Source organism: Xiphias gladius, chromosome 22 (genome assembly GCF_016859285.1).
Source record: "Xiphias gladius isolate SHS-SW01 ecotype Sanya breed wild chromosome 22, ASM1685928v1, whole genome shotgun sequence".
NCBI classification, from domain to species: Eukaryota; Metazoa; Chordata; class Actinopteri; order Istiophoriformes; family Xiphiidae; genus Xiphias; species Xiphias gladius.
This window is the reverse complement of record NC_053421.1, coordinates 20,452,138-20,480,096: the sequence shown is the minus strand read 5'-3', so window position 1 is coordinate 20,480,096 and position 27,959 is coordinate 20,452,138. Positions and strand designations below refer to the sequence as shown.

General features: G+C 41.1%; 1 protein-coding gene across 3 annotated transcripts; it reads right to left on the bottom strand.

The window, feature by feature from the left end:
• Positions 1 to 662: 662 nt before the first annotated feature.
• Positions 663 to 27,713, bottom strand: lipeb (lipase, hormone-sensitive b). 3 transcript variants are annotated; one of them, XM_040117687.1, is made up of 13 exons: positions 27,597 to 27,713; positions 19,514 to 19,755; positions 18,316 to 18,600; positions 17,319 to 17,409; positions 15,978 to 16,123; positions 15,423 to 15,608; positions 14,491 to 14,643; positions 9,780 to 9,924; positions 8,812 to 9,039; positions 7,636 to 7,821; positions 6,430 to 6,611; positions 5,355 to 5,621; positions 663 to 4,702 (listed from the first exon to the last, which is right to left on the bottom strand). In XM_040117687.1, exons 1-13 carry the CDS (start codon positions 27,685 to 27,687, stop codon positions 4,298 to 4,300), a joined length of 2,607 nt encoding a protein of 868 aa, XP_039973621.1. In that variant the 5' UTR covers positions 27,688 to 27,713; the 3' UTR covers positions 663 to 4,297. The 3 variants fall into 3 exon arrangements, with proteins under 3 accessions (XP_039973621.1, XP_039973622.1, XP_039973623.1); XM_040117688.1 differs by having other exon boundaries at positions 5,355 to 5,591; XM_040117689.1 differs by lacking the exon at positions 27,597 to 27,713 and adding an exon at positions 23,897 to 24,156.
• Positions 27,714 to 27,959: the final 246 nt, after the last annotated feature.

Genomic DNA, 27,959 nt, shown 5'->3' with positions numbered 1-27,959 from the left:
GTTGAACAAAAGGCCTCCTTTTTTTTACTGACCTTCCCCCAAATCCTGAGTGAATCACGATATTGGTCAAATTCAGTTAAGAGTTTTTGGAATTCACAAATCCAGCCTTAAATCATAATATTTACATTTACATTTACTCATGTGGCAGACGCCTTTATCCGAAGCGACTTACGAGTGAGGGACAGCACTAAAGCTGGATTTGGAAATTAATTCATTAGAAATACCAAGAATATCTGGTCAGATAGATTGAATTATAATCTATATTTCTCATTATCGGTGACTTTTAGTTAACCTTTTGTCTGACCAATGCAAAGAAAAGGTTAATTAATGAGCTTGAACACAATAGCTCGTTCATGGGAGAATATATTTATTTAGATACAAATCAACAAAAGAAGATACCAGCCTACTCATGGCATATCAGATACAACACTGTAATATGAAATTCAAAGAAAACTCAGTCAAAAATCATACAATCTGATTTAAAAATCTCAAAGTAAAAATATCTACATGAATCATGATGTTTAATATACATTCTTTTTTTTTAATACACAGGTTTGCACTTGTGGTGTTTTCAATACAATAACATTTAAAAAGTAAAAAAAAGAAGTAAACTTAAAACAACTTTGTTCCCAGACTATGGCTTGTTTTTTGTTTCGTTTTTTTTTTTTTTTTTTTAGGGTTAGTCATATTCTACATCAGAACTGCATCTTACAGTACGGAGCAATTTGCATATGGAGGGCAGAAGGGTTATGACACTATCTAGCACCTGCATTTTCTATGATACCAGTTAACAACAAACACTAAACGGCAAGGACAGTACACCTGTTACAAGACTCTGACCGCAGTCTTTGGTTCTGCTTACAACTAATCATAAATGAACAATATCTAACTGTTTGATTAAATGAGTACTTCTCAGTGGGAGACATTTCTTATTAGTGTTTTAGGTCAGCCAAACACACTGATGCATTTGTAAAATAATTAAGCTTCAAAGAATTTTGTCAAATCTACTTTAAAACAAGTTTTGCGATATATAAGTTGGTATGCTAACTATGAAGTTCAACCTTGAGGTTGGTTCAAACACATAGCACAACAGAAAATGACATTACCACATTAAACAGACTGTGAATTGTAAAATGGTATGATGCTGGTGTTGTGACTGCATAGCTTTACTGTAAATGCTGACGTGATGGTTGAGCCAACTAGCTCATGTTTGCAGCAACGTTCCATTTTGCATTGCACTTCACCGAAATCCTCTTGGGGCAAAGAAAATCTCTAGCAAGAGGAGCTTTCGAGGAGGCAATCTTTAGAGGTATGCTGTCCAACCTGATAACTGAACAACCAAAAAAAAAAAAAGCAATATTACACTGAACCACTAAAACTAGTTCCTACTTACAAGGACAATTTGGGATTATAAAAGATGCACTGTGGATTATCCACACATAGACACTGTGAAACAACAGCGGTTGAAACAATACTGAATCAAACATATCAGCTCATAGTTGCAGGCAGCACATAAACATCAGTGGAACCACAATAATGCCAGGGATGGGAGAACTAAAGGTAACACTGACTCACTCTCTGCAAACTCATCTGTCCAAAACACCAGATGGGCTCTCTGGTCCATCACCTGCACTCAGTTTAGCCTGATGCATCAGTGGTCATCAAGGGTAAGAGCCATATGAAGGTCAAAACACGGCAAGTGAATGCATTTCACACAACTTTTTTCTCGCCGCTCAGATAATTCATACAATGAAGTGGTAATGACCAATCAATACTGCTGGGCTTCATAGGCGGTCGAGTTTTCAGTATTGATGAAGTCCATGTTCAGTATATCACAAACAAAAACTGGTGTGACACAGAGTTTTGATTTCTTCAAAGAGATCGTTCTGAACAACAGATGACTAATACTATGAATAGTCTCTTGACTGTAAAGAGCTTTTCCTGTCTTTATGTGAACACACACAACACAACAGAGAGGACATGCCCATGTGTGAGCTCATGTTTCTCACCCACTGGAGACTAATGTGATCACGCGAATGTGCACATGGAGACTCCAATATAGCCTTACATACAGGCAACAAGCAAAGACGGATAAAAGTAAGAGTGACATGTATTCAAGCTCAAGCTTAAAATGCACTTCACGGATTGACAAACAAACTACTGCAAAAGTGCAGAGGGAGCATAAACAGCAGCAAGTAAAGCAAGTACAAACTTCAGCCCAGCATCTCAGAGAGAATGAGTCTATTACTTTCTTCCTCTAAACGGTCCTGGTTCTCTCCATCAATCGGACTAAAAATATTGCAGTAAGTAATCTGAGTTGACAGAACTGAGCATGGTCTAATCCTATAGCATAACTTTGAGTCTGAAAATCCTGCTCTTCTACGTGGGGGAGGATTTTGCAAGCGGAGTTTCAGCTAAATCCTATTCATCACACAGCATCCCTCTCTACAGACCTGGCAACCCCAGTCCAGTTTCCGGGCAAGGGCAGGACAGTGCCATCATTGTTGGCATCTATATTTAGTTGGACTTGAGAGAGGGAATGACCCTCCGTAGGACATTTTTGTGCACTTCAAAGTGCTTAGGTAGCATCACGCTCAGAGAAGTGTTCTCAGATTATCGAAAACCCAAAAATCAACCCCAAATGTGATGGTGGGGTGCAAAAAAATCTGGTCTGCCAGCCACTTTTAGCTGGCTAAATACAAGTTCGGTGGCTTTTACTAAACACTTTTGCAATCTCTTTTCTTGGTCAGGTACTTCAAGCTTTACCTAAAAGCCTGGGATTTGTGGTTGTCAGGCCGGAAATCTCCTGCCCTGAGAGAAGTAGTAGTTTGACACACTGCATACTGTGCAGAGACGTAATGACCAACAACAACTGGCAAGGAACAGGGACAACCTGTGATGAAATCAGTGCAGTGAACTGTAAGTTATCTATTGATAGCTGAGTGCTGGGATTTTTGCTGCCCCTTCTCTCTCTTAATCCTGTTTTACAGAGGGAGGAGGGTGAGAAACTATTTCCAGTCTTAAAATAATAAAAATAAAAACATTTTGCCTCTTTAAGACATCTGAGAGCTATGATTGTTGATGAGGCTCTTTTAAGCCTTATAAAGATGGGACCAACATTTTCAAACATTTGTGTTCAAAAAGTAATGCATTTCAGTGCATCTCCACAAATTTCACTCTAGCAATCAATAAAATGCAATGTCTGCATTAGTAATATCAGCACTACAAAAAGCACCAGGCAGCATCTAGATAGGGCACTGTGTCCCTGTGTAATATTCTACATTTACTCTATCCTATCAGTATGCATATCTGAGAGTAGGACATGAATTTAATTGGAAAATCCAGGGATGTCGGAGCAGCTGTGGCTAAAGAGGCGGAGGTAAATATTGAGCACTTTCAAAAATGTGGAATTAACAGCATATGATTACATTAAAACGAACAATATAGTGCACAAATCAACAAACAAACTTGTCACGATTCAGGGATTATACTAAAAAAAAAAAAAAGATATAAATAACAAAAGTAATACTACTGCATAGGCTTAATAATATTGTTAAAGACTGCAACAGAATCTCAAGAAACAAGTAGATCAATTCATCCAGTTTCCAGCCTTTCAGTCTGTTGTGTTTTAGCTTTGTAATTCTATTTGGGAGAGAGTCAACAGAGTTACTATCCACAAAGTGAGCTGTATTGACTGCCAAACTGCCGTAATGGAGAACACAATGTGGAGTTATTAAGTGTGATTTAGAGTGGCTCCCGTAAGGACAAGTGACCATTTTGATAGGGATGACTCTATACAGAAGCATATAGTGCGCCTACCACCATCTGATTAGGGCTTCAAATGGCTGCCTTGGCCTAGATGAATATCCCATTCAGGCCTCGTCTGAAGAATGTTGTGCGCTGCTTTATGTCCGAGCCTGCGCTGGCTAGAGGCAACTCTGTTAAGTCTGTGTGCTGCATGTTTGGGTGAGTGCTGGCCTTTGATCTACGTAGCTGCTAAATTACCTTTTTATTCTAAAACATGAGCATCTTTTGTGGGTGTGTTCGTTTTGTCTGCCAAATATGTGTCGGTGCATGATGCTGCACAGACAAGTGGCAAGAATTGAGAAGCTGAGGAAGTTACATTTCTCTCTCTCCTGGCATTCTGCTAGACTGCCCCTTCCCCCTTTTCTGTTTTTTAGGATGCTTTATCTCTCCCCCCTTTTAGGCACTGCACTGCCTAAATTTGTCTGACTTTCATTTACCCTTTCTCCCTTCACTCGTCAGTGAATGGCAGTCCTTTTTTATCTAACCTTGTTTAAGCCCCAATACCACCAGCGTCAGTGTTATTCTGGGCTGCCACAGCAACTAAGCCTTCCCCATCAGCAATTTTAGCCCCTCTCCCAACAGCTACCTCCCCTCCCTCAATGGGGCCAACGAAGAGAGAAGCAGCTTCCCCAGAAGAGGCCGACACACCCCTATCGGTCCGTTCCAGCTTTCGGTGCTTGCGTGGCTCTGGGGGTGTGTCCTTCTGGGTGAAGACGGCGCGTATTCGCTCTACGCAGACATTGGCAGCCTCCCTCGTCTCCCTGGAGAGCTGCGATAGGCTGAGGAAGCCATGGGGGAGGTCGTCCACCACACATAGAGTGACAGGCTGGTCTATGTTCCTCAAACGCTTGGCAAACATCACAGAGTCATCGAGCATTGGATCTAATGCACAAGCCTGAGAGGGGGAGAAGAATGAAGAAGCGAGAGGGAGCGAAGGGGTAGGATTGGTGAAAAGCAAATTAGGATTCCCTTTCAGACATGTCAAGAATCTTAATTAATGTATGAAGAAAAGGAACCCAAGCTTCCCAGTCCCTTTTGTCCCTGCTTTCTTTACGTTCCTGCTGACTCACTCCAGCCACTTTAAAATCAGCAACTCATTTTTATATTATGAGCCAATTTACAAGAGAGCATTCTCCAACCTCACTCATCTCTCCAATCACACACTGTCTCACTGACACAACAGTGTATAGTCCTGGATATTCTGTACCTCCTAACATCTTGAGCTTGCCTTGCTTTCCCTCTCCAAGCCCTTTTCCTCCTCCCCCCTTCTCTTCACCATGATAAAGTAACAGTCCTACTCTGCTCCTGGATGCCTTAGCAATATATCTACAAAGTTTAAAACTTGTTAAAGAGACACATGAACAATCAGCTTTCTCATAGAGCTTTCTCGATCAAATGAAGACAGCTCTAAGGACTCAAAAGCTCTTCAGTGCAATGACTGACATGCAGCTAACACTCGAGCTGAGTGAGCAACATTTGACCAATGTGTCCTCATATTCTTTCCCTATGTTATCCTGTTAATCATTCTAACTGCTGGTTCTTCTTACCACTATATGTACGGGTGGCAGCCCTTTCAGCATGCTATCAGGGGCCAGAAGAGGTGAGCAGAAAGGATCTTTGAACACTGGAGAGGTCTGCACCCTCATCTCAGCCAACTGCTCTGAACGCAGTGGCTCGAACCCCAGGGGAAACTCCCTGGGGTGTTCCAGCTCCGATCCCTCCTCTCCAGCAGGGGGTGGTAGGGCCACTGAAGACAGGTCACTGGACATGGAAGGATCTGCATTCTTGGAGAGGAAAAAATTCACATCTTCTGGCTACGTGAAAGAAGAGACAAGAAATTATTCAGGTGAGGTTTGACGGTACTGAGCAATAAAGGGAGAATGTAATGTCAAGGAAATTATAAAAATAAGAGGAAATAAGGCATAAAATATTTGACAGGCAAATTTATATTATATATAATTTCGTCCTTGTGAAAATCTTCTAAAAACCTTGGCTCAGTGCCTGAGAGTCTTGGCTGAACAATCCCCATTATAAAGAGGAAAAGCATATTTAATCTTACGTCACCTTATGTCACCACCTATTTTTCCAAAGTCAGCCACTAATCTAGTCTGCCTTTATGAAAATACATGCAAGGATAATCTGCAATACCTGGCCAGTACCCACACAATCAAAAAGTTTTTGATATTCAGTCAGCATTTTATAGCCAGATCTGTTTATGAGGGATAAGTGACATAATCTTAGCTGAGTTCATCAAGGTGAAAAATGCACATCACTGCAGGGTAGACAGCATTGTATGATACAGGGCCAAAATATCTCTGTGCTAACAAAATGTTTGACCTCTTAAAAAGGCTACAACTGTATGCTAAATCCTTATAAGGCAAGATGTATGAAAGCAGAGATAACCTTATTATAAATGGGAGGCTGGTGTGAGTTTTTTTTTTACTGCAGTGGTGCAATATTCATCATCAAATTACAGACATTCAATTTAATCACAGATTAAATTCCCACTAACAACCCAACGTACTTTTAAGTTAGCTATTTAATACTGTTAACTTCTTCTAGATAAGAGCATCTACTTAGGGCATGCTAATCTCAATGTAAACATGCTCAAGCGTGACATACAGTGCACTCAGAGAGCAGTGGTGCACTGTGCGAAGTGGAACGGCTGTGGGATCCCAAGTCCTGGCAAGTCTGGCTCTTCACAGATAATTTCCTGGTGGGGAACTCTGACGGCTCTGAGGGTACAGGGGGGTCGGCGTGAGGAGAAGAGATGAATGCCTCTGAAATGCTCTTCCTCACTGCATCTAAAAGACAGTGTGAGGGAGAAATAAGACATTTTGCAAAACAAAATTTAAGAGTGTCTGAGAGAGAAAAACAGCGAGAACGTTTATTAAAAAATTAACATTAGCCATGCAAATCATTAAGTGCATAAAGTGATTGAGAGGCCAGTCCAATTCACACATGCATTTGGAGGACGCAGAAGGAAAAATACTAAGTAGTACACAATCACTTTTACGTATTTTACTGTTTCCACTTATCATATGTCCTCTGGTTGACAGCCAACAGTTAAAAGCCTAAAATACAATTGGGATCTTTTTGGGAAGAAGAGCTGAAAAGTGGGCGGAGGAAATTCAAATAGTGCTGTCATGGTGATATCATCCCCCGCCCCGAGCCATAAAAAAAAAACAGAAAAAAAAAAAAAAAAAAAAAAAAAACACAGCTGTAAGAGTTGTCATGGCCAGTCTCCTCACAAAGCGCTACCAATCTCCCATCTCTTTAATAATTAACCATCTCAGCACCCTGATGGCCTTTTAATAGTACTCCCACCAATGACATTCTCATTAGTTTGGGCTTGCAGCTGTGGGGGTGTCACCTAGCTAAGGGGACACCATGAAACTAACAATTCACCATCAGATTTACGGTGACTTCAATTGACAATTACCGTCTAAGTCCTGCTGCTCCAAAGAAGTGAACTGATATGAATGGGACTACAGGAGTATTATGTAACAAGGTGGGATAAAGTGATAATTGGTTAATTGAACCATATGGGGTTCAAATTAACTTTGGGGCAGTTGAGGTGTTGCACTCATATCTGTTAAACTGGCTTAATGAGCACATTGAAAACGTGGGCAAGTACACACCCACCCACACTGAGATAAGATCTGTGCTTTCAGCGGATAAATAAAATCAAAGACACAAGCAGATTGCGGGGAAACTTTGAACACAATAGCTGCCAAGCAAAACACATTTATGCCACCCACATTTTGTTAAATGTCCCCACCATGCGCGCAAAAACACACCCATACACAGTCACAGAAGGTGGTATACCAGTGGCTCCGGGTGGCGCCTCTGCAGCTGTGCTGGGGAGAGCTGAGGCTCTGTTTGGATCCAGCAGAGATTGGATCCAGTTGGAAGCTCCCTGTCGGAAATCTCGCAGCAGCAGTGCCGTGTCTCTCCTCACCAGGCTCAGTGTGCTCACTTTCTCTACCTGCTTCTCGGTCTGTGGCTCATTGCCTGGAGGAAGAGACGTTAAGGAAGAGTTAGGAGGGAAAGATAGATGCGCAAGAGAGATGAAAGTGTTTTTGTTATCCTTGAATAAGCATGAATGAGTAACAACAGACAAGACTGGAAGGCATTCATTGTAAAAGTATAATAGTAGAGTGAAGAAACGGAGTGGGTTCAATACTCCCTCCAAAGAATTTGTATTACAGATAGCAAAAAATAGTGATGACAACAGGAGTGAATAGAAAATTATTAGTGTTTTAGTTTGGTTATTGAAAAGAGACACAACATAGACAATATGTCTGTGTCAGAATTTGGCACAGTTGGCATATTACTGCAGTCCCCAATCTCCTTTGGTGAGACAAAGTTATTAAAGAGACTTGCAAGGGTTTATCCTGCATTAACAGCAACAATATGAAAAACAAACAATATGATAATAAGTCTAATTGTTATTGTTAGGCAAGGTTTTCCAGACACAACTATATTTTACTTTGGAGCATTTCTAATGGTGTGGCATAAAAGTACTGAAAGTTTGTTTTGTCATTTATAGAACTTTATAATTAGAAATATTTTGCACACTTTACAAATTATGTACTACATAATGAGTGAAAGTGAAATGCAAGAGAGCAATACTGTTTTATGATTAACAGAATTACAAATATTAGTCCTAAAACTAACTAAAAAGCCAATATTGGTACTTGGTATTTTAGCTATTGACCAGTCTTCATCAATAATTTAAAGACATCACTTTGGGCTAATAATTTATGCTACACAAATAGTTGTCATCATTATTACTGTTTACAAGCCTACAACTGGGCTACACTATCATGTTAAGAACATGTGGAGCAGCAGACTGAAGAGACATGCAGAGGCTCTTGAAAGAAAGTAAATGGAGGAAAATAGATCTAAACTTAATTTTCAACTTCAGATTAAAAAAAAAGAATCCTGGCTGTATTTCTTTTAAACACGCGCACGCACACACACGCGCACGCACACGCACACCTGCATAGGCACTGAGACACCTGGAGAGCACACTGAGTGGCAGCAGGGGATCCATAAGTGTTAGCAGACGGGAGGGCGAAGCGTAGGCAGTCAGAAGGGTAGCCGGGTAGGCTGCCACAATGCCATCTGGCATTCGCACACCAAAAGCAGCAGCACGCATCGATGTCGTCACACACAAATTGCCTCCCGCACTGTCTCCGGCCAGACATATTTTCTCTCCAGTCCATCCTAGAGAGATTAAAATGAGACAGTCAATAAAGAAGTGAAGAGAAAGACTAGGAGAAACAAAAGAGAATTCAATGGGAAAAAAATTTAAAAATTTATCACAAAATAAAAAAAGACAAAGTCTTTTTCTGCATCTATGAGAGTGCACATCAAGTAACAGTATTTCATTTCTCCACCATAACAGTGCTGAATATATGGCTGCTGTGAGGGGTTGTTGTCTCACTGTCTGCCTCATGGCTGTGATATTGTCGTCTTGTACTACAACACTAACATAGTGCACTACAATCACTGTTAATTTGAGAGAGCATGCTTCAGCGGTAGGATGTACCCCAAACCGACCACGTGTCTTTTGTTTTCTGCCTGAATATTGAGCATCACAGCAATTTGTTTGTGAGAGTTACAGAACGATGGGTACAGTGCAAGTCATTGTGCTGAATCATGATTACTTTCAAAATGATGAATGATTCCTTTTGAGAGGTACAGGGAATTGGTAAATGAAGGTGAGGATTTACAGAAGCAGTCCACAAGGAAATTTCACCCTGAAATAGGGGAGTTTTACCCCTCTGTTGTGCCAGTTCGTTAAATCTGATAACCAACATTATTTTCTTTTATCTGCTTAGGTATATACTACTTCTATTGCATATACGTTCCCCATGACTATAAAAAATAAACAGTAAGAGTACAGGGGAGATAAAAGACAGCATATAAACATGTATAAACAATGCTGTGAGATGTGTCGGCACCTAGTAGGTGGTGGTTTCTCAGAGCCCAGCAGTAGGCATAGAAACACTCCTCCAAGGCCCTTGGGAAGGGGGCCTCAGGGGCAAGTGAGTAGTCCACTGACAAGATGGGGACACCAAGGTCCTGGGACCAACTCTTCAGATAGGGCTGCACAAGACAGAAGACAACGATATGGAAGGGTAAATTTATGACTTGAAAAACACCAAGCTTCACGGTGAATAAATGATATGTTGTTAAATTTAAAAAACAGAAGCGGCAACAATAAAACACCGAGGCAGGGAGACAGAGAGAAAGAGAAATGTGGAGGGAAAGAACAGGTGGGAGTCAACATTAAGAGCAAGGATAAAAAGTTATGAAAATTATGTGTCCCTTTGATGTCATCTGTCTGCTTTCTGGCTCAGTGTCTAGACAAAGGGAGAATGAGCACTGCCCTCACAGTAACCTCCATTTCCTTTCTCCTCATATGGTAATAACAAAGGTGCCCCCATGTCCTAGTTTGCAGAGTATAAAAGAAAAACACAAAGACAAGGGGACGGTGTGGATTTACAGGTATAGTCAACAAAAACAAACTGCCTGTCAGAATACCTAGTGGTTCTCTTTTTCTTGTTGCTACAGTCAGGTTAAGTGTTTACTATTCTTATGCCAACCTAAGGTAGCACTTTACTTCAGAACTGCAATGCAGTGACTTTGAAATGTGAGAAAGGCATCAAAACCTGTAATAACAAAATATTCCTTCCACAAACCATTCCTCCTTTGCTCCTCTGTCTTTATCTTCTCCCAACACCTTTTTGACTTTAGCTATGACAGAGCTGGTGGTGAAAGCGACAGCTCTCCATTCACAATGCCAGGAAAACCACAGCGTGTGCATTTGTTTGTATGTCGTCTCACCGACCAGCGATTCAGTATGAAAAAAAAAAAAAAAAAAAACAAGGTGGCAGCTCCAGCAGCCAGCTGTGCTGTCTTGAAGCCCAACCTGTCACAATAAATCTTGAGTGAGACCACTGACAAGTGAGTGTGCATACTGTTCAAGCACTGTTCAGGTCAGGGATTGTGGATTTACGCGAATCAGCAAAGGTACTACCCTAAGGTGTGTGTGTGCATGCACGCTCAACTGAGTGTGAATATCAGCCATTGTTGCCAGTCTCCAACGACTGTCAACATGTGCATGATTCCATGGGCAGGTCTGTTAGTGGGCCAGTTCATCATCTCCCTACATAAGAAAGGAGCCAAGCACTCAACAAATGGCGCACCGGGCAGACAATGCCTCTGTGTGTTTTTGTTGGGCCGGGACCAAGACTGGTTAATTTTACATGACTCAGGAAACTCTTCTTATACACAAACATATTCTATTCACAAAGACACACACACACACACACACACACACACACACACACACACACACACACACACACACACACTTCAGAGAGTTCAGGATCTGTTCTCTAAGAAGGAATTAATGAGAGCTGCAGTCCCACTCATTCTCAGACAGGCAGAGCAGTTAATCTGCAAGCTTATACCTCCAATGTCCAAACACTCTGTGTGTGGTCTGTGCCCAAGTTGCTAACTGCACAGATGCCAGGACATCCGTTCCTATGATCTTAGTATCATTGGGTACCAAGAGCACCAAAGGTTCCTGCCACTGAAGTCGAACTCTCCATCTTGCCCAAAGGACATGAGAGATAAGATCGAGGATGGGATACAGGAGGAGATATGAGGAGTACAGGGGGCAACACTGGCCCTAGCTCTCACAAATTTTAAATTTTTCTTTACTCTGTTCAAGCAGAAGGCACCCACTAAAATAAGGAGGCTGGCATGTACGTTTTACCCAAATAAGACAGGAAGGAGATGTGGAAAAGCGAACAAAAAAAGTATTTTGTGAGATATTAGAAAGACTGAGAGGGAGGAGGTAACAAAAAGGGAGAGCCCAGATGAAGAAGAGAGAGGGATAGTCTGACAAGCCTTGCATTAGTGCCCGGGGTAATCTTCTCTGTGAGGTTGTATAATTCCGTTAATTCAACATGACAGCCCGGCTCACCCCCTTCTGATTGCTCCCTCTCATCCTCTGGTTGCTACGCAGCTGCAGATCAAGGATGCCCATGTCCTTGGTGATTTCACAGAGGCTTGTCTTGCAGTAGCTACAGTGGCATGAAAAAGTTTGGGCATCCCTGGTCAAATTTTCTGTTACTGTGAATAGCTAAGCGAGTAAAAGATGAATTGATTTCCAAAAGATGACAAATTTCTTTAATATTTTAAGCAAGATTGCTTTTTATTTCCACCTTACACAGTTTCAAAATAGTAAAAAAGGAAAAGGGCCTGAAACAAAATTTTGGCTACCCTGCATAGTCAGTGCTTAGAAACAAACCATTTGGTAAGTATCAAAGCTTGTGAACACTTTTGGAGCAGCTAAAAGTCTTTCAGTTCTTGTTTGGGGGATTTTCGCCTGTTTCTCCTTCTTGCTAAAGGCTTCTAGTTCTGTGAGATTCTTGGTCCATCTTATATGCGGTGCTTTTTTGAGGTCTATCCAAAGATTTTGTGATTGATGTTTAGGTGGGGGGACTGTGAGTGCCATGGCAAAAATGTCATCTTGTGCCTCTTGAGGTAGTCCATGGTCAATTTTGGGGTTTGTTTAGGATCATTATCCTGTTGTAGAAGCTATCTTCAGCTTTTTTTTTTTTAAAAACAGATGGTGTGATGTTTGCTCCCAGAATTTGCTGGTATTTAATTGAATCTTCACTCTATCAGTGAGATGTTGGCTGAAAAAATTGGCGCAAGCATGAATGATCCACCCCTGTGCTTAAAAGTTGGAGAGGTGGTCATACCTTTACTCATTGCGGCCAAAAAGTTCTTTTTGAACTTCATCACCCTACGGGACTTTCCAAAGTGCATCAGACTTGTTTAGATGTTCTTATGCGGAATTTTGTGATGAGTGCACAGGAAAGGTTTTCTGCTGAGGACTCTTCCATGAAGTTCATATTTATGCAGGTGTCACTGCACAGTAGAACTGTGTAACACCGCTTCAAAGTCTGCTAAATCTTCCTGAAGGTCTTTTGCAGTCAAAGGGGGGGGGGGTTGATTTGCCTTTCTAGCAATCCCATGAGCAGTTCTCTCTGAAAGTTTTCTTGGTCTTCCAGACCTCAACTTCACTTCCATTGTTTCTGTTAAATGCCATTTCTTAATTCCATAACAAACTCAGGAAACGTCTACCTGAAAACACTTTATCTTCTTATAGCCTTCTCCTGCTTTGTGGGCATCAATTATTTTAATTTTCAGAGTGCTAGTCAGCTGCTTAGAGGAACCAATGGTGGCTGATTGTTGGGACATGGTTTATAAAAGTATTTTATAGTATTTATAAAGTATTTATAAAGCTTTGAAATTTGCATCACCTGGCCTGTCCTTACGATGATTGTGAACAAGCCATAGCCCTAACAAACTAATTAAGGTCTCAGCCCTGGGTAAAAGTTATCTGAATGCTCAAATATCTGGGGGTGCCCAAATTTTTGTATGGTGCTCCTTTCCTTTTTTTCCACCACTCTAAAAACTGTATCAACCAAGAATAAAACATGATTCTAGCTTAAAATGTTGAAAAGAATGTTTAATTTCTAACTCAATTATTCACAGTACAAACATTTTGACCAGGGGAGCCTAAACTCATCATGCCACTGTATAAGTAGCCTGGTGTCACAGAGATCACACGCTGCCACGGATGACCACATCAGGGTAGGACAATCAGGGATAGGTGGGGCCACAAACCATGGTAACCATGTAATGTTTCCGATGAATTAAGCAGGTTTATTTCTTCCCAAGGCTACTATTTCTTATACCTTCACTTATGTAAACTTACGATAAAACATGATCACAAACAAGATTCTCTGTAAGTGCTCTACAGAGCAATGACAAGAAAGATCAAACACAATTTTTAAGACATGAAGCCAAAACTTGTGTGTGTGTGCTAGTGTCCCTTTTTCCATCAAATTGATTTAGAAATTAAACCTAGGACGTGGGCTGCTCGTTTAAAAGGAAAAAGAGAAGGACTGAGAATCAAGTGAATGACAGAAAGCAATGATTTACATGAAAGAGAAGAGCCAGCTTTGTGTGCACCTTACCAGTAAAGAAGACATGGAAGGAGGGCAAAGTGTCTCTATTAAATTTTCAGGTATTAATTACAAAATAATTAGCTTAACAACTCATTACATACCATACTATTGACAGAGGAAGAGACTCAAACTGGTAACCAGTCTGCTCCTCTGCTGTCCACTAGTGTCTATCTCCTCATCACTTTAATTAGCTGGGGCTCAATTACAAGTAGTCTGAGATAACACAGCCAAAAGTTGAAGTATTGAAGAGATGAGGTGGTGAACTTAGCTGGATGACCGCTGGGGAGATACCGGCTCAAATCCTGGAAAAACAACATCTAAGCCACGTGTCTACTGGCGGAGCTGCAGTGTTGTCCGTATTTGCCTATGTGGTTCCCCTTCACAAATTGTATTATACTACCGCTTCCTGCATTTTAACGGTTTCATTATAAATATCACAAATAGGTCAAATACTGTCACATACAGATATGAGTCAGAATACTACCGGATATAAAAATGTGATTAGTTTTTTGGAGTCAATTTTTCTTGCAAAATAAAACTAACTACACTGCTTCCTAGTCAGAATAAGGAAAACTCTTAATGAAACCGAGCTCGGCCCAGTTGGAAAGTACCATCTCACCTCATGTGACTTGGAGGTCTGGGCCACAAAGCCTCCCCCATGGAAGTGGATCAGCAAGCAGGGAGAAGAGGGGAGGCGCTTGGCCTTCAGCCCCAGTGACAGAGAGATTGCACCTCCCTCAGTGCGAGAGAGAGACAACAAAGTTTCACTGTCCTGGAAAGAGTGAGACAGAAAAGGATTATTTTAGGAACTGAGCTAATAGACAAACAATTAAGATCTATTGTTTAGGTCTAATATTTCAAAAACATCACATGATGATACATCATTATATTTACCTCACTCTCAGGAAGTGTCTGTGGACTATGTACACTGCAAACAAAGCCTTTTTCATTGTCGGCGAAGATTCTTTTTTTCATTGTTAATATACATTATTTTATTGCAAGTGTTAGCATCAGGGCTCCTTTGAAAGAGGGATTAACTAGCTGTTCTAAAGCAGCTTGCTGCCAGCCCTTCCTGCACTTGCATTAACACACTAATTCCCCATTCTTTAACAGAAACAAGGAGGGATTGTAGCTGTGGCTAAGAGGGAGGGTTTCTGCTGATGCAGGCTTGTATTTTGCGACATTAAAAAGGACACTGTTGTTTTGTTGGAGCCAGATCAATGGCTGAAAGCGTTTGCTGATAACATGTCTGGTTAAGTGCCAGTCTACAAAGAGAGGGAGTCTCCCAAGAGAATTAGGGTGGGCAGCAGAGTAGAAAAAGTGACAGTGATACCTGCGACGGGGAGGGGGATTAAATCCAAAGGGATGCTTCAAGCTGTCATTTACTTGAGCAGCTCAGAGAAATACCAGATATGCTAAAATATTGTTAGATTATTTTAAGAATTTATGAAACTGGTATATGGAAGGTGGTTTTAGAAGACCCTCTGGACGAAAATGCTACAAACTAGGTCACACAACTTAATACTTAAAACTGAATGATGATTTAAGTACCTGTCCTTCACGTAGGTCATAAGAGATGAGCCTCATCAGAACCGGAGCAGTGCCAATGTGTGCTGATGGTGGAGCTATAGTTACAGATGCTCTGTGGTTAGCTGCCAGGGGAAGGTCAAAGGACACAGGGGGCACAGACAGAGCCCGGTTGACCTTAACTTGAGTGGATGTCATACTGGCGAGACTCTGGCAAGAGGGAGAAAAAGAGAAAGATGGAAATATAGAGAGAAAGGCACAGAGTCAGAGAGTTTGCAGGTTACACAGCAAGTTGGGGCACTGGAGAGAAAGAAACCAGATGAATAAATCATGAACCCCATTGAATAAATTGAATTCCACTCTATTATTACTAACAGCCTGTAGGCAAAACCGCATAATAATAGAAAGGTACTTTTACCAGAGGAAAGTAAAATATCCCTGACACAGTTTTAAAATTAAAAACAGGTTAGTGCACTTATCTGTGCGCATGGGTTAGTAAATGACAACATGCGCAGATTACAGATTTCTAAAGAGCGGGTTTGTCTGTGTTTTTTAAAGGCGCATTAACGGTCTACTCACCGACAGGACCTCGGTCTCAGTAATGTTCCAGAAGGTCTTCCAGAAATGAACGTCCAGGTTCTGGGTGATGCGCTCAAATTCTGCCCCTCTCAACTCTGGGTCAATGGCATACTTCCCTGAGTTAAAGAAAGAGCTGGCTGCTACACCTGGGGAAAGGAGGAAGGACGACAGAATGAGGAGAGTATACTGTATCATGGGTAGAAGACACCAGAGACAGGGTAAGGCGAGAAAATAAATGGGAGTTCATAGAGAAGAGGAATGTGTATGATTGAATGAAATGTGATTTGCAAAGACAAAGAGAGAAGAATAGAATAATGGGTATGAGAACAAAGACGTCACAAAGACAGAAACAGCAGGAAAGAGGGCAGGAATGAGGGAACATTAAATTTACAGTGACTGCACCCTAACATGTAAAACAATATCATTAGAAAACATAAACTCACTGAGACAACAAAAGAAGGAAGGTGAAAGGATGAAAAGGAAGAAAGATGATCAAGGGTGGAAACAGAGTGCTAAAACATGGCAAACTTCAGAGATGTGGGTGCAGCTGAGAACAGTCGTCAAACTCAACTGGGTGAAATGGCTTTTACGTCCTCACAGCACTATAATCTTTTCCGGACTACTGTGCTAGTGTCATGTTTTACCAACAACCTAAAATACAATCAAATTCTACCCTGCTTTTAATGCTTCACAAGAAGTCAAGGGTGGGTAGTACAGAAAAGGGAAGGATATGAGTTTGTAGGTATCACCGACTTCAGTCTGTTAACTAAAATGCAGATACCAGATAGATAATGCAGTTTACAGTGCTGTGTGCAGAACCATTTAGGATAACAGGAGCTGTGGGATAAAAGCAGCTTCTTCACATGGTCATATAGCCTCTCAGTTCACTACAGAGAACTATGACGAAGGGTAGGGTATTCCAGTACACTCACCATATGGTCCAATACCTCCTGCCTCCACTGCGGTGCAGCAGAGAGCACAAAAAAAAATGATGAGTCAAACGATCCCTTTTTGAATGTTATATATTTATGTGCGTCTTTGTATGTTTGCATGGTGCAAATGTGTATATGATGCCGCATGCCTTTCAATCTCTGCTCTTGTACACAACTGTGTGCATGTTCAAAGCACTCTGAAATATAGTAGAAGCACACCAGCTAGCCCTCAATATTCCAAAAGATAAAAGAGCATCTACAATCCAAACACACAACATCACAAAAGGTACATAGTCAGGGGCCGAGGAGCAATATAGAATAGGCGAGGGGATGGATGAGTACAATCTATGAATGACAACGAAGTGGCTGGATGATGAGAGGGTGCAGCTGCAGACAAGATGATGCTGACCTATTCCTGACTGGTGGCGTCTGTAGTTTTCTCCAAAGGCCACAAGGCCGATTGCGATGGTTTGGAGACAGGGCCGGATGGCTGGAGTGAACTGGAGGGAGGATGGAGGGATGGACAAAAACACAGACACACTTTAAAAGTCTACTCCACTATCCATGGTCCCCTTAAAAACCAGACATAGACTACAAGTAAAACTGCACTCATTCAACCAGAGAAAAAGTGAAACATAGATGATGGGATATCAGAATTTCAGATGAGTCTTAGACCTTATAAATTCATGCAGACGGTACTGGGGAGGTTTCATAATTTTTTCCCCTGTAGGTTGATTTTTGACCTCTGTCCACTGAGAGTTCGACCTCTCTCATTAAGCTCAACTAAGAACAGAGGCCATGGCTATAAAGATTAGTATTCCCTCCAGACATTTCCTTTCCTCACTTCATTTTACTTGCAGGTTTGGGCAGCAGCAGTCTTTTGTAGCTCTGTATTCTTTTCCTGGCTTCTACATGGTACATTTCTGACCACTCTTGTTCTCTGTTCGGAGTCAATCCTTATATTCTAAGATGTCAGCAGGGCAATGTATGAGCACCTGTGGACAAGTTAGTTCCTGACAAACTGATCAGTGCTTTTTGACTGAAAGATTAGGATAGACTTGTGTGGGAGCTTTATTCTGCACTTATCAGGTCAGAACATAAAAACAAATATAATATAAGAAATAGTATGGATCTGCAGAATGTAACAAGGAAAGTAACATGTAAGAGTACCTTTGCCAGAACTATCAGTTGCTTTTCTGTATGTGTCAAGTGAGAACTGGTGAGCTTGAAGTTACTTTTCATTACCAGCTTCCTTTCTTCCCAGTGGCCTACTCTTGTGTCACACAAAATCTTAGTTTTGGACCATCAAGCATGATATAGTGTTACTTCTAACCCTCCCAGTTCCTCACTCTTTCCATTTCTCATCTTTCCCACTTTCTATCCCTTGGCCACACAGCTCATATCACCTGAAAGCCTAGGCAACGGCCGTAGAAGCACCCCTTGTGCATGGATGAGTATTCGCGGACAAAGATCTCACTGAGACCACTTTCATCCTGAAAAAAAAGGTTGCCATGGCTGTTGTCATGTAGCATGCGCTGAGCCAAGTAGAGCAGGGCACGTAGCTGACACAGGGCGTTGCAGTAAGCCTCCATCTCCCCTGCATTGTGCGCAACTCGGAAAAAGATGCTGCGACGGTTGGCGGTGATGTAGCGCCCCTTGTGGATGATGTGGAGAATGCAGCAACGCACCACCTAGAAAAGTATGGAGAACGTGCCAATAAAATTGAGGAAAATTTGTCGTGGTTTTTTTTGCAAAATGTGATATCTAAAATTTGAAAACATGCTACCATCTCGATACAGTCAGCATACTAACCTACAAAGCAAGGTCAGTTAAATGAATGACAGTCAAATTAGGTAAATTATGTCATTCAGGAATAAAACACTAGAATTTTTACAAAATTATTTATTATTATTTTATGAAATGATATGAATATTTGACATAATGTATGATAAACTTCAGGTCATCCTTTTCTTTTATATAAATGGATATTAAGCATTTAAAATTATAACAAAGCAAATCATGTTCTTTAATTGCACGATCAATAAAGAGACATTTCTTCTGGGTCTGCTTACATTATAATTAAGATTAGGGTGGTAAGGTTGAAGGGAAAAAAACTATGTGTGATAGCATGTCTAAAAGTGAGCAAGTGAAAGGCTGGCTGCTTCACCAGGGTGTTAGAGATTACTCAGAGTATCACCAGGGGGTGAGAAGGATTAAAAATGTGGAAATCGAGAGGCTAGAAAACAGTAGCATTCATTTGCTGCTCTGCTAGCATAATGCTGTTGTGGTGGGCTGCAGCCACTGAAGGTCATGATGTTTCATCAATAAGCTTACAAGATAAAGTACAGTGGGTACAGTAGCAGTAGATATTCTGCAATTGGAGAAATTTATCTAGCCTAATTTGCAACATAAAATCAATCTGTAAAACAAATGGACTGACCTTGAAACAAAGCAATATCAAGGCTTGTGAATAGTTTCTCACAGTGTGGAGAGAATATTGATAAGAATGTATGGAGGTTTATTAATCTCAGAGCTGTACTGAGTTGAAATGAGAACACATAAGGACTCATACACACACAGACCTCAAAACATCCCACAGCCTACCTTGACCAGTGAACGATAACCATTAGCGGGTATGTGTGGGTCAAAGTCAAAATGATGGTACACTGCAGCGAAGCCCGAGATGACAGGCTCCAGACTGCGAGCGTGCTCCTGGATCAGCTTCATGGCATTCACCAGCCGCCGCGATGCATCACCCTGTGACCCCTTGGCTCCTCCTGAGAAGAAAGTACTATTTTCTTCGCACACGCTGTGCAGGGCCGCAAACACTGCCTTGGTGTCCATCACTAGGAGCAGTGAAACAGCGGAGAAAGGCAGAGGATGAAACAGAGAGAGACATTAGTTTATTTGTGTGAGGACACATGCACATAATAAGTTTATTAATGTGTTATGTATTCCAGCAGAGAAACACTTTCACCAGGAAAAGTGATAGCTGACACATGACATGTATCCCAAAACCCTCTGCTTATCTTTCTGCTAATCACGCCACCCGTTCTGACCCCAAATGTATACATTTGTAAAATCAAACACACTGTATCATGGTGTAGTTGTTAAAACTTGATTGTCAGATGGTATCCAGTCCTGCAAACATAAAAAGGGGCACCCTGATCCCTATTCAGCACCACACCCATTGCTGTAATCGGCATGTAGACACTGTACCAAGTGGGATACCATTGGATGTATCCAACATAATGTTCTCTTACTCCTATTAACTTATCCCCCATAGGCTGGCATATAAAGCCTCATTGATTGAAACGTGTTAAGCAAGCCTTGAAATTAAATGCTGTAAATCTGGGCTAAGCACCAAGAATGTACCAAGATCTAGGCAGACATGCATGGAACAGGAGGAGAAAGCAGGGCCCTTTCCTAACGTCATGCTGCTGGGAAAAACACAGATTAGTCATACACTGACAAAAACAAATAAACACACTCACATAAGAGTCCCAAAGGGAGGTATACAGCTGACAACACACAGCTGTGTGCGTTTATCAAGTGTGCTCATATCTCTGCCCTAACGTAGCATAACACACATCCAGCACTATGTCCCTGTTGGACTGAACTCTTCTGCCAAGTCACCTGAGACCTCTGTTTCCAAAGCACCTAACTCTAGGGACTAGCCAGTACTTACTGTATAGGGTGACTGACAGGGTGACAATAGAAACAAAAAGGAACGAAGACAGAAGTACCTCCCATGTGGAGGGAAGGAAAATAATTTCTCTGTTGTGAATGGTTCACATTTAGTCTTAATGGAGAGATAATGGATAATCATCAGTTCAAAATTACTTTAAAGAAAGACTCTGCTGCTACCTAATGAAGAGCAAAATAACATCAGCCCCCTCTGGAATCATCTCACACCCATCCTCATACAGTTGTTATTAAAACTTCAACTAAGGCTATAGCAATAAAGCAATACAGAAAAAATGTAAAAAAAAAAAACAGCACAGCGATTTCTTTACAGATCCCTAAAGCGACATCTTGGGATGAGGAGGGGAGGTTGCCTATGCATGATAAAAAGTTAATAGGTTCTACCAAAGTGAAATATTATTTTGAGCCCTAATCACACAATTATTCTGCTATTACCTGCCATTCGGGAAGAGTAATAGGAGAGGTAATTTCAGTTTGCTCGGAGGAATCACAACCCCGACATCTGGGAAGAGATATTTATCAGCTATCTTCTCATTTTCCTGTCTTGTCTTTCCCTCTCACCCCACTTACTTTTCAGGGAGAGCTCTTTTTTACCATGCCCTAAAAATAAAAGTCACCCCCCCCTACAGGTACAATTTTCCATTCAGGATTCACTATGTCCGTCCCAGCATTTAGCACTTCGATTATGCTAAAATAAAATGGATAGGGACGCATTACTTGAGCCAATGAGGCATGCTGCCTGACCTGCTTCTTCCCCTCGGCACTGGAAAACATACCTCATGTGAACACACCCAACTTGAAACCCAAATGTTACAAAACTGAACCTTTAAATAAAACAGAAATCAATGAGCCACTCACAAATATGTCATGCTACTTATCCACTTATTTAGATCCCCTTATTTGTTTCTGTCACAAGCCAAATTGTTATAATCATGTCCGCACACTAAACCATTTGTGTATATGTTTGCGTGATGGTGCCATGAAGCCCATGGTGAATGCCCCATGGAATTTAGGAGGCATTCTTTAGCTGTGGGATATAGAGACAGACTGAAAAGAATCTATACAGCCAAATGAGCAGGCCAGTTCTATCCATTTCTGTAAATCTTAAAGAAGCAACCCGGGGGCCTAATTTCACATCCATTCAACCATGTGAAAGGAATACTCTCACATAAGGTCACCCATGACTTCAAGGGAAAACTCCATACTAAAATAGAATTGACATCGTGCTATTCAAATGATATTGAGATTTGATCTACAAATACAGCCAACTGTCTCCCTATGCTCTCAACTATCTTTGAAAAAGCTTTTGGATTTGTCTCTACACGACATCACTATATTTTTACTCTGCGGTCCATCTTAGAGAAACTTCCAAACAAAATCAAGCTGTACACAGTTACGAAAATAATATTAATTATATTTTTGAGTAGATGTTAGCTTAACAGAGTCTTAAGAAATGCAGAAGTGTAGCAGGATTAAAGGGTCAGGGAGACACACAACGTGTAAATTGGAGTTACCATCCCCTCACCATGATATATTATGCAAACATTAATAATACAAATACATCATACAGATCGATGAAGAAAGCCTAGAGTATTCAAAACAATTCAACAGCTAGAGACAAAAACACACGTAAAATTCTGGGATTGTTGCTCCATCTCAGGACTTTATGAACCCTGGATCAGCATAAACTGTTCAAAAACTTAATGATAATGAAACCAGCACACTTTGCACCCCTTTCTTACTGCAGGGAGTACATCATATGCAAATGTCATGCAAATGAACACAGTTATGTGAACGAGTACCATTTTATAAAGAGCTCATTCTTTAAACAGAGCAGCCTTAAACAGAAACAATAAAACTGCCACTACACTTAAGCAAGGATAGGTGTTAATGTACCATCTACAGGAGTCACTAAAGGAAAAATATGGCTCACCTGCTCACCTTATCACCTCTGCCTTTTGTGCATCAGCAAATGTTGTTCATATCTATGAAAGGCCACCTCTACAGTTTGGGCACCCCCAGGGATACAATATAATCATCTCTGCAGGGGGTTGGTTACTAAGTACTGACTTAGTCGGGTGCCCAAACTTTTGCACATGGCATGATAACTGTTTTTTTTTTTTTTTAAATTCTTTTTATTTCCTTTTTTCAAGTGTGTTCATACAGTAAAGTCACATGTTAAGAGATATAATACAGGCATAAATATCTTAGGTGGCAGTCCATGTTTTTCGGCATCCTGATCCTTATGTCCATATATAGTTCCCATTCTCAAAAAAAAAAAAAAAAAAAAAAAAAAAAAAACCAGGGATGAATAGTGACATTCGTCCGATAAAGTGAACAGAGAGAAAACGTAAAATCTACATTGTAAAAGAAGTAGCATAGTGTTCAAAAAAAAAAAAAAATACACTAATTGTTTCACTATCTCTTACATAACATCAGTTGAAAAAATATGAAATAATAATTGAGGACCATTTAGTCAAGAATACGTCTGTTTTACATTGCAACGTTGTGGTTATGTTTTTCATAACATCCTTAACCTTCTCCCTCCATTGTGTTACTTTGTTACTGCGACATGAGCCAGGAGACTGTGATTATCTTCTTGGCAATTAGAAGGACTCTCATTAGTAGTGTCCGGTTGTTGTCTTCTATATTTACTGGTAATATTCCTGATAGGAAGTAAGATTGTTCCAAATGCAATTCTATATCTAAACATATTTAAATTTCATTTTGTATGTTTTGCCAATATTCTGATAAATTTGGACAGTCCCAGAGGATGCCGAGTGTGACCACCTACCAGACCACAGCCCCTCCAGCATTGGTCCAAGGTGCCAGCAGATTTTGATGTGACAAGGAGTCCTGAACTGTTTCATTCCTTTCTATTTTTCGATTTCATTAAATAAAAGTTCATGTCTGTGTGCTTCACAAGTTGTATTTACTTATTTTCACTGCAGAAAACAACAAAAATATGTAATTTTCCCCACTGAGTTTTGACTATAACCGTAACATGTTTCAGCATCATCCTTTCCTGTCTTACAGAAACAAGTGGTCACTGTAAGCCCGTTGCATTCTCTCCACATTAAAGATGGATGAAAGTGGGTATTAATAAGTCATGTATAACAACACCAGCAACATTACGGACATAATGACTCCTGCAGGGCCCACAAACAGTGTAAACTGAGTGTTCGTATAAAATTACCTGCAGGCTGCTTCGGGTATAGCATATAATTGATGGTATAAACTAACTATTGAAAGACTGATAGAGAAAAAAGAAAGGGTGTTTACCAGCTTCTGAGTTCAAGGTTCTTTCCTTGTCTGTCTCCTCTCTTCCACAAAGGCAATGACAGCACAGAGGAAAAAGAGAGACAGAATGAGAGAAAGAGAAGGAGGGACGGGTGGCAGACAGGAGAGAGATATGGTTTTCCGATTCCGATTTGTTCTCCCTCTCTTCGCCTGTCGCTTTCTTTTCTTTATGATGTAGCTCTTCCCCCGTCAGGCTCTCATAAGTAATTCTATTCAGAGGCAATGTTGTCCTTTTTCTGTCCTCTCCTTCATCCCTCCCATGCCCCTTTTAAAAGCGTAGAGAGGCTATCAACAACCCCAGCCCAGTTAACTTTCTCCCTGTCACAATGGGCCACTTTGCTATTGGCTGATCAGCTTGCACCTCCCTATGAACTTCAACCTAATTGGCAGATCACAATAGACACTGGCAAAGACACAAGCACGAGATGATGAGATGATAACAATATTTCAATTTTAGCTCTTTCCTTTTACTGTAACTTGAGTGCTTCATTCTCTATTAAATAAGGTCACAAAAACCTCAAAAAGAGCAGTAAAATCAATAATTATCAATCAATCTACTGCCTAAAATTTGATAAAATTATCATTTTGCCTTTAGCATTTAAGAATAATGAATGCACTTTTTACCAGGGCCCAAAATGACACCCCCCACCAGGTAATCAAAATTGTCACAATCAACTGTTTGATTAATCAGCTTATCATTCCATCAGTAAATCACTATGATTACATGAATTCATCAAACATTAAACCTGCTTAAGTACAAGACCTTCACCTGTAACTGCCTCTAATATTCAACTGCTATCTTTTGGTAGTGTCTGTGTTAGACTTTTGAGAGTTGAACTGTATTAATATAATACCTCTGAACATAAAATTTTGGTTGTTTATGCACCAGAAACGTGCTTTATGTACTAACTCTTGAGAATTACCAATGTTTCGCAATGAATGCAGAGCATGGACAATGCGTGCACACCCAAAATAGAGGGTGCAACTGTAATTCAGAGATCTTTTCCTGGGGAAAATATGACATTAGTTTAGACTTCTTGGAACGAAGACATGAACCCTCACCCGCTAACAGAAATACAGAGATACAAAAAAATACTAAGGAATAACGACACACAGAGAGTCACAGATGCCACTACGGCCCTGATGAAAAATTTGGTTGTTTCTGTTGTCTTTGTTATTGATATAAATTGACCAAGAGGGTTATGTTATACCACTTGTTGCTCTTTTTGCTTGTTTATCTATAGCCTTATTCCATGATAGATAGCTTGACATAACACAACAAGAATGGCACAAGGGTAAATAACAAAATTAACGATGGTTGAATTCCATCTATCCCACTCGGCCCTGCTATTGTGTGTGCTGGCTCACTGTCACACTGTCGTGGCTAACCGGGACGCTGATCAGAGTTTCAGTCAATAGTTGATGTTATTAGTAACACCTGTGCTATTCCTGCAATGACAAGTCGAAATGTCAGCTGTGAAGAAGGCCTATTAGCTGTAAGATAAAACCTGTTAACAAAGCTCTAAGAAAGTTGGTGAAAAGTGCAGGCCATGACATTTTCTATGATTAAAATACATAAATGACAGACAGCCTTGGTAAAGTTATGTGCTATGTGACAGTGCTTTCCAGTTTTTAACCAAAGCAGTGGATGCTTTTGGATCCTGGTAGGTTCATAGCTAGTAGTTAATCCAACAGTGATGCATTGCATTCGTAGACTCTTTCTGTAGTTCCCATCACTTTCCACTGTGTAGTGAAGTAGATATGCAAAATGTGAGCAGATTTGCTGTTGTATCCCCCCTGCTTAAAGTGTAACTTCTGTACAAAGAAATGCAAACAAAAGAACGGTTATATTTTCTGGAAAAACCTGCTTGTTTACGTTTCTGGCTAGAAATTAGAGTCGGTCTGGTCCTTTCCACTCAGAATACTTAAAAACTTACAGGAGCTGCTTTAATGGTCTAGTCTAATGTTGAGAAGACTTTGAGCTACTTATTATTGTCAGTATGATTAACTCTGCTGATCTTGTCTAGGCCATTCTAAGCCATGGCTCTCTTGTGTTTTTTTGTATATCAAGGCTAAACAGACCCATTCTGGGGAAATGTGAAGTTAAGGTAGATCTAAGTCCAAGGAAATGAAAACACACTGGCCTGTCCTTGAAGTAAAATGCACCACCATGAGAATAATATTCTCATCAATCTATGCAATTAGAAAAACATCTGTCACATGTTGAGACCAGACAGTGACAGTACTTTCTTCTAAAGGATATGGTATCTGCTCTTTTTATTTATTTTTTTTTAACTCTGCCAGATATCTGATACTCCACACGTCATGTCTATAGGAAGCAGGCTTTAAAAATAGCAAATTTTGAGCAGTGCCCAGGCAACAGGAAGTGGCGACAGCAGGGGCTCTGCAGTGTCTCCCTAAGGAGGCTTTAACCCTTCTCCCAGTCAAGAGCACCACAAGGCCAAACATACACGCAAGGCCAAAGTGAACAACAGGAAGCTAGCAACAATGAGCCCCCATGCCCCCTCCACATAGGACACACAAGGCTTCCTTTCAGTTTTATTATGCAACACCTTTAATGAAAAAGAAAAGTAGAACTCTGATAATCAGATCTGATGAAAACTGGGCATATCAGAAACCTCACATAATGAGTAAGATTAGGTAAAATCTCTTTTAATCCTATTATACGGGCCTAGGGCCTATTATAACCACATGATTCAAAAATAGGCCGCTAGAAATATTTATTAGTATAGCAAAACACACAGACAATGTATGGCGTATTGTTAGAGTCCTGACAAACTGAAGGAAGCCTTTTGAAAGTAGTGGTGCTTTGGGGCAGGTTGGATTGTTCCAGTTACAGTGTAACAGGGGTCTAGTTAACGGGAGAATAGAGCAAAAGAGGGAGTTTTTAAAGTCATTACAGCAGATCCAGAGTGCCTGCAGGCAGCATCCTGTTACGGCAGGACGCTGCCCATTCATCACCATGTGTCAGCCTGCTCTCATGCCACAAAGGCGAAACTACTGACAGCGTCACCAGTGACCCTATCAACTCGCTTAATCGATGAATGCAGAGCAGGTACAGTACCAACAACCAACAGCCCCCGCCCCTCCCGTCCACATGCCGCACCTGGAGGTTAATCTAGTTGCACTCCCACCCCTCCCTTCCTCTCTTGTTTACGTTTGGAGTACCTGTTCAGGTGGGTCCTGTCAATGTCAGCGGCTGAGACCGGGGACACAGAGTGTGAAAAGTGAATGTAAATACAACGCGTGGCCACACATGTACAGCGATGACATTGCTACCACTGCTACAACTGCTACAACTAACAGTACAAATACTGAAGCTGCGACCGCTGCGTGCTCGTTACCAGGGACATGCCTAGGAGGGTTGACCAGGCACTTCTTTCAGCGGAGCTTTTAAACACTCTACGCGCAGATTTTCTCAGCACCTCCCCGTCTTCATGTCATACAACAATCATAGGACCAATGCGGCGGAGACAGACGCGGTGCCTTAAATCCTACTTGTTTGTTTCGGCTATCGGAGGTAAGCTAGCGTAGCCGCTAACCCATACTAGCGGGAGGTGGCAGCACAGGGGCGTTAAAAGGGAAGGGAGACGTTATTAAAAGCGAAGAAAAAAGCGGAGGTGCGCTGTGACAAGGCTGACAAGACACAGAAAAAACTCACCCACTGGGCCTTCTTTGTGTTTGGACGAGCGTCTTCCATTAACTCCTTTCTCCAATCTGCTATTCCCCCCAGTCTTCTTGCCCGACGCCATCTTCGCCTACTGTGTTTACTCACCGCCTCTCAAGTCTCTCCTACATACCTGCCTGGGAGCGCTGAGGTCCCGCCCACGCCAAAATAGAAGCAAAATGAATGGCTGCGTGGCGGACAAGTAGCCAATCACAGCACATTTTGAAAATCGATTAGCGCCCGCACCGTTGCCTTGATTTTACAATTTTGTAAAGGAAAACAGCCTTTTGTCCATGCAGCACAGATAACAGGGGTAATATGTTGTTTTTTAAATACAATTTATAGAGGAAGTTGTTG

What these genes read in the sequence shown, in the direction of transcription:
- lipeb (XM_040117687.1), bottom strand. Translation starts at nt 27,687, where the DNA reads ATGGCGTCGGGCAAGAAGACTGGGGGGAATAGCAGATTGGAGAAAGGA. An exon ending in GAGAAACCACCACCTACTAG is followed by an intron (nt 9,040 to 9,779) that starts GTGCCGACACAT and finishes TAATCTCTCTAG; the next exon opens with GATGGACTGGAGAGAAAATA. An exon ending in TGCCACCCGTACATATAGTG is followed by an intron (nt 4,703 to 5,354) that starts GTAAGAAGAACC and finishes TCCCCCTCTCAG; the next exon opens with GCTTGTGCATTAGATCCAAT.